The sequence below is a fragment of the Hordeum vulgare genome, chromosome 5H (genome assembly GCF_904849725.1).
Source record: "Hordeum vulgare subsp. vulgare chromosome 5H, MorexV3_pseudomolecules_assembly, whole genome shotgun sequence".
NCBI classification, from domain to species: Eukaryota; Viridiplantae; Streptophyta; class Magnoliopsida; order Poales; family Poaceae; genus Hordeum; species Hordeum vulgare.
The window spans coordinates 373,139,001-373,153,632 of record NC_058522.1 but is presented as its reverse complement, the minus strand read 5'-3'; the positions used below and the strand labels follow the sequence as shown (position 1 = coordinate 373,153,632).

Below are 14,632 nucleotides of genomic sequence, written 5' to 3'. Positions count from 1 at the left end.
TGGTTCAATACTCCCTCTGTTCCTAAACATAATTTTTTTTAAAGATTTCACTAAGGGACTACATACAAAGTAAAATGAGTAAATCTACACTCTAAAGTATGTCTATATACATCCTTATGTAGTTTCTAGAAAAACATCTAAAAAGACATATTTAAAAACGCGGGAGTATAAGTCTTTTTAAAAGTTCCACTAGGGGACTACATACGGATATATATATAGACATATTTAGATTGTAGATTCATTCGTTTTGCTCCGTATGTAGTCACCTAGTGAAATCTTTAAAAAGGCTTATATTTAGAAACGGAGGGTGTACTAGTAAATGTTATGTCGGTTATAAATACCTTAAGATAATTATGTTCCACCCACATCGCATGCCACATCAGCAAAACAACTCTCAAAACTGTCATATTGACCCGCTTTTGCAAGTTGAGGGTCTCAGCCACATGTATATGCAGCTGGAATTGAAAACAACAAGCAAAAGTATTTTTTTTCCTCAACAGAAAATGCAAGAAATGGTATACAAGATCAGTAGCAAGAGTATACGTTATAGATAGTACTTCCTTCGTCCCAAAATAAGTGTCGCTGTTTTAGTACTAAATTTATACTAACTTAATACTAAATTTGTGACACTTATTTTAAGACGGAGGGAGTATATGGGTAAATAAATCTGTAGCAGCTGTCGTATAGATCTGTGTGAAAGAATGATGGTTCCAGGGAGCAGCCTGACTTTCATCCTATCCTACACCATCAATGGAATAATCATGAAATGATGTTCCTTTTGTCACCGATGCTACAAATGTTCGCGTCCTGCCGGACCATCACTCTAGCAGAAGAATGTTCACGTTCCTCCTTTTGCTAATTGAGATTTGTTAGAATTTCTTCACATGCACCATGGCTCCTTGCTTCGCACTAGATTCAAGCATGGCTTCCAAAACAGCAACATCACGAGCACCTTCGACATAAGAACTGCGGGGTTCAGCCTCGTGATCCCCATCCTGCATGAGTTGCAAGTTAGAGAGAGTATGATGAAATCCTGGGATGCTTTTAAGCATTCTGTGGAATATAGGGAAATGTCCTTTGGTTTACGGCAAATTCTGACATCATCAGGATCCACGATGCATGTGAGAAAAAAAACTGAGATTGATCAATACTAACAACATACTTTGCTAGCCTGCACCATGTCATGGACAAATGCTTTCAGTTCTTCATGAACACCACAGAATGGGTAAAATGTCTTCTGGCACTGCCCACTTTCGTTTGAGAATAGCACCTGCGAATGCATGACAAGGAAAGCTCATAAGTATAATGTTGATTTACACTGTTTCAATCATGTGGGGCAGTTGGAAGACAAGGAAAGCCTGCATCCTTGCAAACAAGATACCATATATCACTTGAGTGCAGAAGGATGCACGGTCAAGGAAAAGGCGAAATAGGACCATTTGTGCACGCTAATTAGCTGTCTCTAGAATCCAAGGTTGCATCCATATATTGCCGAAGCTGCCGTGCTTGTAAATGGCCGTGGTAGGGTTCTTGGTTTTTTGGCTAGCCAAGCCCACACCTTAGTGCTATAACAGTCAAACTATATTATCTTCTTTAAATGTAATGATGCCCGACATAAAAAGAATCAGACGCCCAAATCCAAATCAGTTTCGACGCAAGTGTGCATATCCGGGTAGCATTTTCATGTCCAAAGTCCTTTTTCCGAATCAGAGATAGAATATGCGCCTTTGTCCAAGTAACACTATTATTTGTAACAACGCACTGTGCTCATAATGTAAGGATTAAAATAATAGCAAACTCGTGGAAGCAAATAAGAAATAGGGGAAGCCAATGGGGTGGATAGTGTGTGACTGGCAGGCCGCATAAACAGTGAAAAGCAGGCTGAAAGTTCATTTGGCACTTGCAGAAAAGATGGTATTTACCTGGTAGCCATGCTTCCCGCCATCAACTCCACGTTCAATTTGTACTGTTCCCTTTGTTCCATCAACCCGCCACAATATCTAAATATCATATGTCTAGCAATATCAGCAAAATGGAGGAAAAGAAAGAATGTGGTGAATGATAGATAACCTAACATGCCTAAAGAATATATATGTGCCACACATCTTTTGCAACAAAATAAAGCTTAACCTTTGGCGACCTCGAATTAACCGCAAATACTAAGACCCCAGCGCATCCATTTTCCAGTTGGCTGCATCAACACATCAAGGGTCTGTAAGATCTAAAAAATTAACATTTACAAAATTCACTTTGTATCTTCCATAACTTACAAAAGAGAACAAATGTTATCAGGTGGTGGTAAATCCGTATCCACATGACGGGAGATAGATGATACAGTTGCTACTTCCGAACCAACAAGCTGTTAAAAATGAGCTCATATCTTAATAACAGAGTAAGGAGAAGTAAACAAATGATAACCTTCATAATAATCTTAAATAGCACATTAATTAGAAGCCTTTTCAATTCACTTGCATTATGTTGTCCCTAAGTGGGCAAGTGGAAAATCAAACTTAATTCAAAATGTTCATAGTGACAGTTGTGTACTTGTAAACTGTATTTTTCATGGCCTATGTCTGTGTAGTGAGTATCAAATCGCTTGAATGGATAATATTTCTGATGTCTGTTTAGCGAGTATCAAATCGTTCAAATGGATTACGATAACTCCTCACTTCACTTATATTTACAAAAGCCAGGAGCAGGTACAAAATAGGATGGGAAATACCATTCTTAGTCCTGCAATGAAGTGCACGCCCATATCCAGTATGAAACCACCCTGCAATTTATTGTTATCATAGTGAGACCAAGGATAGACATATTGAGTCGTTACAATGAAATACTTGTTATTTCAAGCAAAATAAATGGTACGTAGTGATTCTTTCTTTGCAGGACTCGAGAGAAGAGAAAAAAACAGAAATGTAGTTGCTGCAAAGAATAACTGCAATCATTTGGATACTTTACAACCAAAAAAGCTAAATGGCCTAGATACTGCAGACTTGCAGTCATGCGAATTGCACTTCCATGCCAACAGAAAGATCCCTGTACATAAGAAACAAAAAATTGACAGAACTACAGAATCAGTGTAGACAAAATATATGCCACCAGCACCTCCATGGATTTCAACTATGTATGCAGAAGTTAGACAAACTTGCTTAGATAAGCAAACAGAGGTGTATAACATTTTGATTAACAAGTTGAGCTGACACTGGCCAAAAGAAAAACATGTGATTTATTCAAACATTATATTGACTTTCCTACGTAAAAAAGTATTGGTTCGCAAGATGTGCATACAAAATCATCCTTTGGCACGACATATAAGTGGCTTATGTTCAGTGAACGTGCAACTAACCAGTAAGCACAACCCAATCAACTACTCCCTCCGTCCGAAAATACTTGTCATATGAATGGATGTATCTAGATGTATTTTAGTTCTAGGTACATCCATTTTTATCAATTTGTGCGACAATTAATTCCGGACGGAGGGAGTATACATTACTCATATGTGTTGTTAGGTGAGCTGAAAGGGAAATCAATCCCAACGATTTTATACTTCAAATAATTATGCTGTAGCATGGAAAGTCAGGTGATATGTATGACGAGGACAAGTGCAGATAAAGCATGTTGCACTAAAAGAAAAGAAAAAAAGTGGTTGTGCGACTTGATTCCTTACCACAAAATTTCGTCTCCAGGAGCTACTGAAATATGGGTTCGAACTGTTCATTGATCCTTCAACAATAACTTGGATGTTCATCATATCACCAATATCGTTCATCAACTTGCTTGACTGTCGATAGAAGTCCAGAGATTACAAAAGTAAACTAACAGAAAAATTACGGCTGCAAATGTTTACCTCCACAAATGCAGGTTCAAATCTGTAGTTCTCTCCAAGAGCCCAAATTGGTTTATAGGGGAACTTGTTTGGAAATGAGTTGTAGACTGACAGTGCAGTTTCTGCTTCGGTTGTCGCTGAAGTTTTTGGACAAAGCTGATCACATACGCATTCATCTTATCCAGTATTATGGTGCTCATGAAAGAAGCGCTGAGAAGCTACATGTACTTACATCCAGAGGCAGGTTTCTCTTCAGAGCATCAGGAAATATATCATGCAAACCGCAAGAACCCAATTAGGATATTTAACAAGGTAATGAGATAGTAATAACCAAGAGAAAGAATTGTTTTACTCTCGCTACCAGTCCTATAGCTCAAATCGGACCATTAAGATCAGTTTCATATGTTTTCCTTTTCCCAGTTACCTTGAATCACATGCTTTCCTGCCTTGAGCATCTTCAAGGAAAGCTCAACCTGCACATTTGGACAACACTGAGTGGAACACTTGGCTATGTTTTGGACTATTTTTTGCACCAACAGGTCTTTATACAGGTGGACAGTGAAGTCAAATTCTCAGGGCATCAATTCGGAAATGAAAGGAATTATCCATGACCCGTGCATACCTGGACTTGGCCTGCAAGAACAACGGCGACGCCGAGGATGGAACGGTCTCCCATGATCTCCTCCAGCCCCGTGTCGCCCCATTTACACTCGATGTCAGGCGCAAAATCGCGCGCGAGCTCCGCGGCAGCCTCGGCGGATTCCTGGAGGATGGTGCGACGACAGTCAGATTACACACGAAGAGCAGAAGCAGCTAAGCTTTAGAGTCACGGCACGGGAAAGGAGTGAAAGGGGGCGGGGGGGGGGGGGGGGGGGGGGGGGGGCGGGGGGGGGGGGGGGGGGCTGGCCTGGGTGCGGCTCCAGATGGCCTTGAGGACGACGAGGTGGGAGATCTCGCGGAGCCTGGGGATGTACTGCGTGCGCGCGAAGATGCCCGCGCCGACCACCGCGATCCGGGGAAGAAGCTCGCCGTCCCCCGCCATTCTTCTTCTTGTTGGAGTATCGTTTGCCTCACCACTCAAGTGAAGAGAAAGGCTGCTGCTGAATCAGATCTGATGATATGATGAGGCCTCCTCAGGTAGTTTTTTCTTTAACAAGAAGAGAATTGCTTGATTAATTATGAAGGCAAATCAGCCTACTCAAGCTGTTGGATCCTTCTCGTGTAGCGGTTTGATTTGTCATTGCAATGTCGCATCGTCCTCCTCCCATCGCATCAACGCTCCATGTTCCATTCTCCTCCAGCAGTAGCTACACAACAATATGTGTTGTCGGTGGATAGCATCGCCCGTCTGCTTCACAGCAGGAGTTACACCCCCATCGAAAGTGTCGATCGCTCGCAGCACTTGTCACACCCTTGTTTCCGTTTGCAGCAGTTGTAGTCGGCCACACGACATCGTTGCAAGCCATGCAACATCCCTCTGCCACGCCGCATCATCGAAAATCGCCGCAACGACCAAGGCTTGCAACATCGGAAGTGATGCATCGCAACACTAATAGCGTCAACGAGTGATGCATCGCAGCACTCGTGCCCCCTGTAGTGTTGTGCCCCATTCGGCTTGTAGCATCGACGAATGATGCATCGTAACACCGATCACCATCGGCGAGTGTTGCCTCATAGCACCACACAACGGACATCCTTGCTTCAAAACACGATTGTCCCTTTTGCAACATTGATTGAAGAGCGCGGACTTGGGCAGTAGCTTTGGAGAGACACTCGTTCATGCGGAGAGCGACAGGAGAAAAAAGAGAAAGGTTGAAGACCAAAGGGATTGTGTTCGGGTGAAACGAGTGGCTCATCGTGTTCCGCGGGAGATGAGATAAGGTTGGACGGCAGGTGGGCCCCACCACCAGGATATGCGACGTGCATAGACAGCAGTTGACGTGAGACATGTAATCAGTCAGTTTAAGAAAAACATTTTCGGCCGATTATCGTAAAATCGGGAGAAAACGGTTTGTTACAACATGTCTACAAGACATGACATCACATGTCAACATGAGAGACTCCCACACTTGTTAAAGATACAAACGATGTCAGGATTGTCTATAAATTATCATCGTCGTTACTTCTCCTTAAGAAAGTGACTCTAACTTCACCAAGGACGGCCCACTAAAAGTCCTTCCCTTGAACAACGCATGAAATCTTTGTCGGCCTATGCAAAAGTTCTCTAAAAAAACTATGTCAAACAATTAGACCGTCATGACTGAAGTCTAGACAGCTCAGATTCAGCAACGAGTCTCGTAGAAGAAAGAAGCAAGCCTTGACTAAGCCCAACATTATCACTGGAGATTGCCAAACACTGGTCCTACCCTTCTCATGGCAGCGTTGCCATGACATCGTCATGCACACTACAACCTCGAGTTAACACCACGGTGTAGGAAGCAAGAACAAACCCAAAGACAAGCCGGAACAATTCTATTCCTCTCACCATCATCATCACTGCCACACGAGTTGTAACACCGTCGGATATAAGGTTCGTGTTTTCATGAGATCTCATGGGTAACTTTTGATGGGATCAACACTCCCCTATCTCTTTAGGATCGTGAGAATATGCTCCCTCCGTTCTTAAATATAAGTCTTTTTAGAAATTTTACTAGAGGGCTACATACGAAATAAAATGAGTGAGCCTATATTTTAAAGTATGTCTATATACATCTGTATGTAGCAGTGGCGGAGCCTCTTGGGGACAATTAGGGGCCCTAGCCCCCCTCTTCCTAGAATTTTTTTTGCCAAATAAGCCTAATCGATCTACTAATCTTTCAACTTCTCTAATCACCTTAGCCTTTTTTGCGTCAGATTCAGTCATCTGGCCTCCTAATATTTGGTTCACGCTTCATGTAGTCCCGTATGAAACCTTTAGAAAGACTTATATTTAGGAACAGAAGGAGTAGTAAGGATGAGAATGAGCTGCCCCCAGCCCAGACCTGGCACTCGTTGGCCCCTCGGTTTTGTTCGGGGACACGGAGCCAGCCCAATGATCGAGTGATGACCGGACTCATGTCCCATTGGGTAACATGGTCCACCCATTTTAATACAGTACTAGAATTGCACAAAACAGTGAGTGGTAACAAAACAACAATTTCCAAATAACATCATTCAGTGGTATGAATTGTTAGCATGTTAGGATCTCTAGAGTTCATATGTTCAAAGAAAAACAGGGTGCATGTGTTGCCTCATTTCTATTTGTAGCATGAACAAAGGCAATTTTGGATCAATACTTTAAAAAATTCTATAAACACAAAACTAAATGTCCTCACAGATGCATATGCTATTGCAAAGGCTACACAACCTTGGGCAACAAAAGTTAGGTCGACCCACTTGTCCTGATGAGCAGGTGCTGTCCGGTTTCCTTGCCCAATTTCTATACGAGGCGGGCCCAAAAGTCCCATTGGCAAATTTTGGGTCGGACTGATGTCTCAATGGGTAACATCAGCCCATTCCTATCTTGAGAATACAGCAATCAGAAGAATGAATTCAGCAGGTGTCCATCAAATCACTTCAGATCTTTCCAATGTACTTTTACATACTTGTTCCCCAACAAATGCAACATACAATTACGATCCAGAATGGTTCCACACACAGAAGTTACACCCTCAATTACAACTTCACTAAAACCACTTGCGATGTCTATGCTCTCTACACTCAGCTGCAAGCTAAAACATCCTAACAAATCATCCCGACAACAATGGGGAAAATGTAAAAACAACTGTGTACGGCGCCGTTCCATGTTAACACATTATTGACGACCAACCTGAGAACGGAAGGGGGTGTGTCGATTACGCCTTCTCATGGGATGAATCTAAACACGAAAGCGGGGCTCTGGAAGTCAACGAACTTGTAAGATCCTTCGAGCGAGTTCAGATAGATTGCTTCGCGGGGCTCTTCGCTCACGCCGCTCTGCATGGCGTACTCCAGCGCCATTTCATAGTCAACCTGGTGGTTTGATGTCGGGGCAAACAAGATCAATCTTACGATAACAAACCAGAACCGGTGGAAGGTATTACAAATTTTTTTAGTCCATGTCGCAATTCATGTCTAGATGTTCCTTTGCACCAAGAAAGGCAGTTGACAGTTATAAGATGTTATAATGTAATTTAATAAAGATATAGGTTTGTGTAAACCAGATATGACCTTTATGTGCAGCAGTGTAGTCACACAAAGGTGCAAAACTATGGGCTTTATAGAGCATGGGATGAAAAATATATATAATGCATATTGCTTTCATGCTTTGATTTATGTTCATGCTAGAGTGTTAGGTTTGCCCTTACCTGTTCAACATGCTGGGTTAAGCAATCTCTAAAAGTCATTTCTGTCACTTCCTCCGAATTTATTTTCTCGAGGAGCTCCTCATCTTCCTTGTCAAACCGTGGCCTCTTGGGGGGAGACTCGTCTGCAAGTTCTCCCAGAGTCTCCATAATTGTCCTTGCCACATCAGGAATGTATCTGCAAATAAGAAATAACTAGAGTAAGATAAGACCTTGTCTAATTCTGGTTTACCTGGTGTCAGCGTCACAAAGCAGGTTCATAAATCAGTCTTTGAATATCAGCCCAAACCTGTTCTTTCACACAAATATTCCTTAAAATTAAGACTACCCTAAGTTTCCAAAGTGAGCTTAAACTCGCAATGCATCGTTTATTAACCAACATCCACATTCAACAAGCACTGTCGAATGCATGATTCAGCAAATGCACTGATTCAAAACATAGCCATAGCAAAAATACAAACAGCCTGACATCTACGCTCAAACTAGACATCACCAGATCCAAAAAGAACATCCAGTAAAAACTTTTTGGCAGAGGAGTTACTTGTTCAGGTTCCTTTTCCTGTCCTGCTGTTCACGAGCCTGAAGTTTCTTCACTATCTTTGACTTCAGTTGGACACAGCACTGCTTAAGGGCGGACTGAAGGTGCAAGCAGATTGATATCAGATGAGTAGATGACCATACAATGACAGTAACTAAGGAAAGTCTGAATGTACCTTAACAGCATCTGCTATTTCTGTTATATCATCCCCAATATACTCTTTTCCAGTTCCTTTAAAAGGTATCTTTGTACTGACAATGCTCACAAAGACACCAATCTTGTCCTGCTGCTGATTAATTTTGTAGATGCTCCAACTAAAAGGAAGAGGAAGACGAGAGTAATGGAACAGACAAACATTTGAAGTACAACAGAAGTACTAACAGGAAAAACTTACTTGATCCTTTTTAGGGCAGTTCTTGTGATGACATCAGCACCTTGCTCAAAAAGAAGTGGAATGCGGTTTGCAAACCTAAAAATATTTAGACCCTACAAAAAATGCAAGAACTGCTATCATCAGAAGGAAATTGATTGTTTATGAATCTTCTAGGCAAGGAAAATATTAACAATGGAAAGGTAATTCCCTAGTATTAAACTGGAGCTCGGGGTGTGGTATTAATACAAATAAGAGGTTTAGCCGTGTGATCAAATGTTTATCCACTAAATCAGTAAATGGAACGATTCAGGGGTATCTTGAAAATGGAGGTAACTTTTTCTTAAATACCACATGGGCCACACTGATGTCAACAAATGGCCACACATTTTGTGGTCTGCTAGTTGCAAATTCATAAGGGTGTACTTTTTATATATAAAATGGATCACCGTTTGTTGCAAAACAGTCCTTTGTATGAGTTTGACTATATATAATGTATGCTAATGTACTTGAGAAAATAAAAAAACAGATAGAAAGAGCATCAGCAGAAAACTAACAGACACTTCATATGAAATAAGAAATGATAGAATGAACTACTATCAACTTTGACATTCAGAATAGCTGCCATCACACACTGTAAGCAGCTACAAGAAAACAAAGGTGATCAATGCTGGGGTGTAGGGGCATAGGAGGAGAGGGTTGTAGACTTGACTGGGGAAGAAAAATACAGGACAGGGAGGATAAGAATGGCAAGGAGGGTGGGAGCCAAGCAGATCATGGGGAAGTATAGATACATGGCCCAGTGGGGGTAGACAGACAGGGAAGAGGTGTACAGATATAGACTGGGATAAGGGCACTAGATTGTTTCTTGCTTGAACCGAAATGGATTGGCCTCCCCCTTTCTGGAGAGATCCCCTAACAATATAAACCATTCAATCCACCTAGATCACTAACTGCTTGAGCAAATTTTCAAAACCATGTCATCTTATGGGAGCCGACTACATCACAAAAACTAGTTCTCGGCTTCTCTCTTCAAAAAGAACTCTGGAACAGAACCCACTGAAATAACTAACTCATCCTGAACTTTGTGGCTGCTGCTCAGGTATGTTGTTCCTCCTTTATCCAGACCACAACAAAAGGAGCAAGATAGAACATGTTTCCACGATATTCTTTAAGATGACAGAGACAGAAAATACTCCTTGTGAAATACAAACAACAGTTACTCCTTGTGAAATACAAACAACAGTTTCTTACTTGTTTAACATCTTTCCCACCAATGCTTACTCCGGCTTCAACAATAAATGGATGCCCTTCAAAAACCTGAGGACTAAACAGACGGGTAGCCTTATGACATTAGGATAACTGAACTGAAAATAAGATAGAAACACCATCTGGGACATTCTCTGATTAAACGCTATACCTGCTTGCATGTGTCGCAACCAGATCAGGGTGCAGCTCTTTTATGATACCTAGACGTAAATTGTATTCACCTGCAGGACTAAGACACTATAGAATTGGTTGGTTTCTATACTGTGATCGCTAATTGCACATTTGTGAAAGATAAACTAGTCAATAGGCAGCTGATAAGTAATTAGTAAATCAAGGAGAAAAGGGATGCATACATTGCCACTGGGATCATCAAACTTAGCCTGCCGAAACAACTGATGTATTCGTACTAACTGTTGTGATGTAAGGCTGTTGACTGTCGTTTTTGCATTAAAATCAGGCCCCATCTCACCTGTCAAATTGGAAATTTGTGATATGCAAAATAAAATTGGTAAAGGTATCAACCATAGGTAGATTAACAAAGTGTGTAATGACAGTACCACTAAATATATTTAACTCAAGAGACAGGATTCACACAGAACTGATTCGACTGGAAGTATAGTATATTGGAAATAGCAGCACATGAACATAAGTCAAACTCAAAACCATGTATAAAGCAAGAACAAATGTAACCACCAAAGATATTTTTACTCCAAATCTTCAAAATATATAAGTTTGGAAATATGAACCATAGAAATACATGGTTATCAAAGAAGATAGTGCTTAAGTCATTTGATTTTCAACCTGGCAACCCCACCACCACCACCACCACCACAAAAGCCCCAGCACACTGCATATCACACAACTACGTAACTCACCGATTAAACGGTCAGCATGTGCTTTGCTTATATTCACAAATTCATGTTGCAGAAACTGCAAAAGGTTTGGCTTTGTAGTGTCTGTAATTAAGCGCTTTATCAGCAGCAAATCAACGGCAGATGGATGATGCTTTGTCAGAAGTGGAACAGGAGGCATAACATCTGTCCTTCTTGCAAATTTTATCGTCAAATTTTTTCTGCAATAACCAGAGTCATTATGCAAAGAATTAGAAGATTATTAATTTAGCAGAACACGGAGTAACAGAGAAGAAAATTCATACTCTGCTGCATCTGAGAGGAATCTAAATAGGAATTGAGCATATGGAGTAATGACAGCCATCTGTCGCATGTAATGTAATATCCTTGACTGCACAGAATAAATTATAAATCTGCTTAGTAGTGATAGATTACTATTTGAGTTTTTAAAAGAAATGGAGATCCTACTTACCCGATGAGTTGTCCAGTTTCCCTCAATAATAACTTGAATCTCTGCCCCATGCCAATGGCCATTATTCTCACGTTTCTCATGTAAATGAATATGAGGGACATTTCTGGGTAGTAGGATTTACCATTATTAGTCATGGTAAACTGCAGAGGTTAACCGATCAACTTAATATGAAGATAAACAGCAATGGCCAGTCATTCACTGTGTTGCACAGAGCATTGACCAAGAAGCAGCACTTACTTATGAATATCTATGTCAAGTCGACAGAACGTAATATAATCTTGGCCTTTCATCGATGACTTAATATCAATAGGAAGGCCCGTACTCATCTTTGACCAAATAAGTGCCTGTTTATAACAGATTAAATTAGACAGAACAGGCAACAAAGAGTCTTAACTCCTGACTGCAAACATGTTCATAACTACTCCCTCCGTACCAAAATATAAGACGTTATTGCAGCTCAAATTGAACTGCAAAAAGTCTTATATTTTGATACAGAGGTAGTACAGAGTAACATAATAAGGTAATCATTCATCAGAATATCCATTGCAGGTCCAATGTTCAAAGTATGTTTTTCGCGGCTAGTTACTCTTACTCAGCTGAGAGGCAAAATGTCATAAACATTGTGTACGCACGGGACAGCTTAACCATCAGAACACTGTTGAAGGTTAAAGGTTACACACAAATTTACTGAGACATAGGACAACTGTTGTAACTAAAATGTTAATTTTCGTTTTACAACTGTAGCTCAAACTTTCGTTTTTTCTTGTAATCATATCTCTAACATGGCTATACAGGACCATCGTGAAAAGCAGCACAAGATGATCAATGTCTCCAAGCTACCAACAATACTGCACGGCTGAAAATTGTCATTATCTACTATAAACAAGAAAGCTATGAACCAAAAGAAAGAAAACAAGTCCTGAACTTCGTTATGAGACGAGTAAAATTCAGCTAAATGTTTGGATCCCATTGTTTCTTTCAAAAGGAATGGATGCTATGCATTCTTATGAGAGGCTCATTCGTGGCAAACAAAAAGGTTTCCTGCTTAATTGTGTGAAGAAATTTTACCATTTTAGCACCAAGTCCAAATTTTCCACGCGTCTGCCTCAAACCATATTTTGTTCCCGATAGCACTGCATCAAAATATTAAATACCAGTGATATTGCACAGCATGCCATTATACCTCCTTTACTGTTTTATTTTAATATAAAATAAATTTGATAGAAAATATCATATTGAATGCTTACCTCTCCCAAACATATTTGGGATATCTTCATGCGGCATACCTCGGCCATTATCCTACACCGACAAAACATTCAGGATTGTTCACCAGATAGATTCTCTTCATGCAAGTAAAGTCAATATGGACAATACCTTGCAAGTCACTCTGAAAAATGAAGCCTCGCCCCGACCTTTTCCACGAGCAGCTGGGGTGTCCTTAACTTTCTTCCCTAGAGCAGCATTTTTGGCTTGTGTTTCTTGGAAACGTGCTTCTTTAGCTAGGCGTTTCTAAGTATTGAGAAGTTTTACAGTAGTATCAGAATAAAGGTGGATAATCCAGACAGATAAAAACGTGTCAGATAAAATATTCATATTGAAAATATATCATAAGTATGCAAACCTTGTTTAACTAATAATGACTGAGCTAATAAGAAAATTGCAAGTGGTAGTATTACCTCACGAGCCTTAGATGATTCAAAATCATCATAGAGTGCTTCATCAACGCGTTCTCGATCAACTAGTCCTATCATTGTGTTGAATTTGCTCTTAGTGATCTCTTCTCTGGCAAGACATGCAAAGGAATCCACAGAATGTTGTTTGACATTGCCAAGCGAAAAATAACCCAATAATAGAAATGCTGCTGAAGAGCACTTACATAGTAATTTCTATATCGGGGAGCTCAGAGATGGACTCGGCTGAATCAAGAGCATTCTCAACTAGCTCCCGCATTGTGGTGTACAAAGATTTTCCAGGCTGCCCAATATTATAAGTCACTGAAATGAGTTTGCTGATACCTAACAGAAATTACCTCCAAAACTATATCACTGTTCATCCATCGTTTTCTAATTGACAATGTCATTCGTATTTAGTCCCGTTCCTTGCAGTACGTTTCATGTCAATTTTAAACAAGACTGTGCTTAATCCAGGGACGAACAAATGGCATGGCATCTATCTAAGCTTCACAGGGCAATGATGTCAACCACTAAGCCAGAGTGAAAACAGACAGCGAGTTAAACAGCTCACATTGTCAAAACCAGCGATGTTCTTGTTTTCCGCAAAGAACTCTGCGGGCGATTCTGCAACACAGAAGCCCCAAAAGGATCCGATTCAGCCGATAGAAACGATGCAAGGACGGAATTCTAGAAGAAAACGGAAGAACAAAGGGGGTTTCGAGGAGCTGACTCTGCTTTAGGAGGCTGCTCTCCTTGGACTTGGGCGCCGCCTTGGAGGCGGCCTTCCCTTTTCCCGTCGCCTTCCCCTTGGCGGCCGCAGCAGCAGACTTCTTCTTTGTGCTGCCGGCGGTGGCTCCGCCGTCGCTGGAGTCGTCCATGGCGAAGGTGGGTTCTTGGGATCGGGATGGTGAGCTAGGGTTTGTTTGGGTTCAGGGGGCGGGGAGTGAGGTTCAACTGCGGGGGTGCTACTGGCAGTCTGGCAATGAAAGTGGGTCGATCCTGCTGGTCCATGGAAGAATGGACGGCCCGGATAATTCCCAGTACAAAGTTGAGCAAACTCTGAAACTCGTTTCTTTGCGGGCACCAATAGGATTCCCTTGCCAAATCTTAGGTTCCATGACCTTTTCGGGTTCCCGCTGCTCAAAACTCTTCTTTTTATGTGAAAATTGCTGTCTTATTCAGTTATGTTTCAACAGCAAACAAATTTATAAACCATACAAAACATCTTTCTGACTAGCATAATGTTTTTTATGTTAAGAAAAAACAGCTATAATTGCACATAGGTCTTTGGGGCAATCAAAAATGTCTTCC

At 41.0% G+C, this 14,632-nt stretch overlaps 2 protein-coding genes across 2 annotated transcripts; both read right to left on the bottom strand.

The window, feature by feature from the left end:
• Positions 1-461: 461 nt before the first annotated feature.
• Positions 462-4,972, bottom strand: LOC123395506 (dTDP-3,4-didehydro-2,6-dideoxy-alpha-D-glucose 3-reductase). The gene is made up of 12 exons (XM_045090506.1): positions 4,734-4,972; positions 4,449-4,589; positions 4,251-4,299; positions 4,059-4,076; positions 3,848-3,963; positions 3,668-3,781; positions 2,723-2,773; positions 2,271-2,359; positions 2,131-2,191; positions 1,923-2,000; positions 1,163-1,270; positions 462-995 (listed from the first exon to the last, which is right to left on the bottom strand). Exons 1-12 carry the CDS (start codon positions 4,866-4,868, stop codon positions 870-872), a joined length of 1,086 nt encoding a protein of 361 aa, XP_044946441.1. The 5' UTR covers positions 4,869-4,972; the 3' UTR covers positions 462-869.
• Positions 4,973-7,356: 2,384 nt separating this feature from the next.
• LOC123394977 (DNA topoisomerase 6 subunit B) lies at positions 7,357-14,274 on the bottom strand. Its single transcript, XM_045089887.1, has 19 exons — positions 14,052-14,274; positions 13,893-13,945; positions 13,525-13,622; positions 13,325-13,430; positions 13,023-13,157; positions 12,896-12,947; positions 12,717-12,781; positions 11,886-11,992; positions 11,649-11,751; positions 11,482-11,567; positions 11,201-11,397; positions 10,679-10,794; positions 10,477-10,562; positions 10,311-10,383; positions 9,081-9,172; positions 8,862-9,000; positions 8,690-8,784; positions 8,152-8,326; positions 7,357-7,816 (listed from the first exon to the last, which is right to left on the bottom strand). Exons 1-19 carry the CDS (start codon positions 14,197-14,199, stop codon positions 7,670-7,672), a joined length of 2,073 nt encoding a protein of 690 aa, XP_044945822.1. The 5' UTR covers positions 14,200-14,274; the 3' UTR covers positions 7,357-7,669.
• Positions 14,275-14,632: the final 358 nt, after the last annotated feature.

Coding starts and splice junctions, on each gene's coding strand:
- LOC123395506 (XM_045090506.1), bottom strand. CDS start 4,868: ATGGCGGGGGACGGCGAGCTTCTTCCCCGGATCGCGGTGGTCGGCGCG. Junction 2,360..2,722: donor TCATTGCAGGACTAAGAATG/GTATTTCCCATC, acceptor CATTTTTAACAG/CTTGTTGGTTCGGAAGTAGC. Junction 1,271..1,922: donor GCGGGAAGCATGGCTACCAG/GTAAATACCATC, acceptor ATGCATTCGCAG/GTGCTATTCTCAAACGAAAG.
- LOC123394977 (XM_045089887.1), bottom strand. CDS start 14,199: ATGGACGACTCCAGCGACGGCGGAGCCACCGCCGGCAGCACAAAGAAG. Junction 11,993..12,716: donor TTGGACTTGGTGCTAAAATG/GTAAAATTTCTT, acceptor TGTTATAAACAG/GCACTTATTTGGTCAAAGAT. Junction 9,001..9,080: donor ACTGCCCTAAAAAGGATCAA/GTAAGTTTTTCC, acceptor TCTTCCTTTTAG/TTGGAGCATCTACAAAATTA.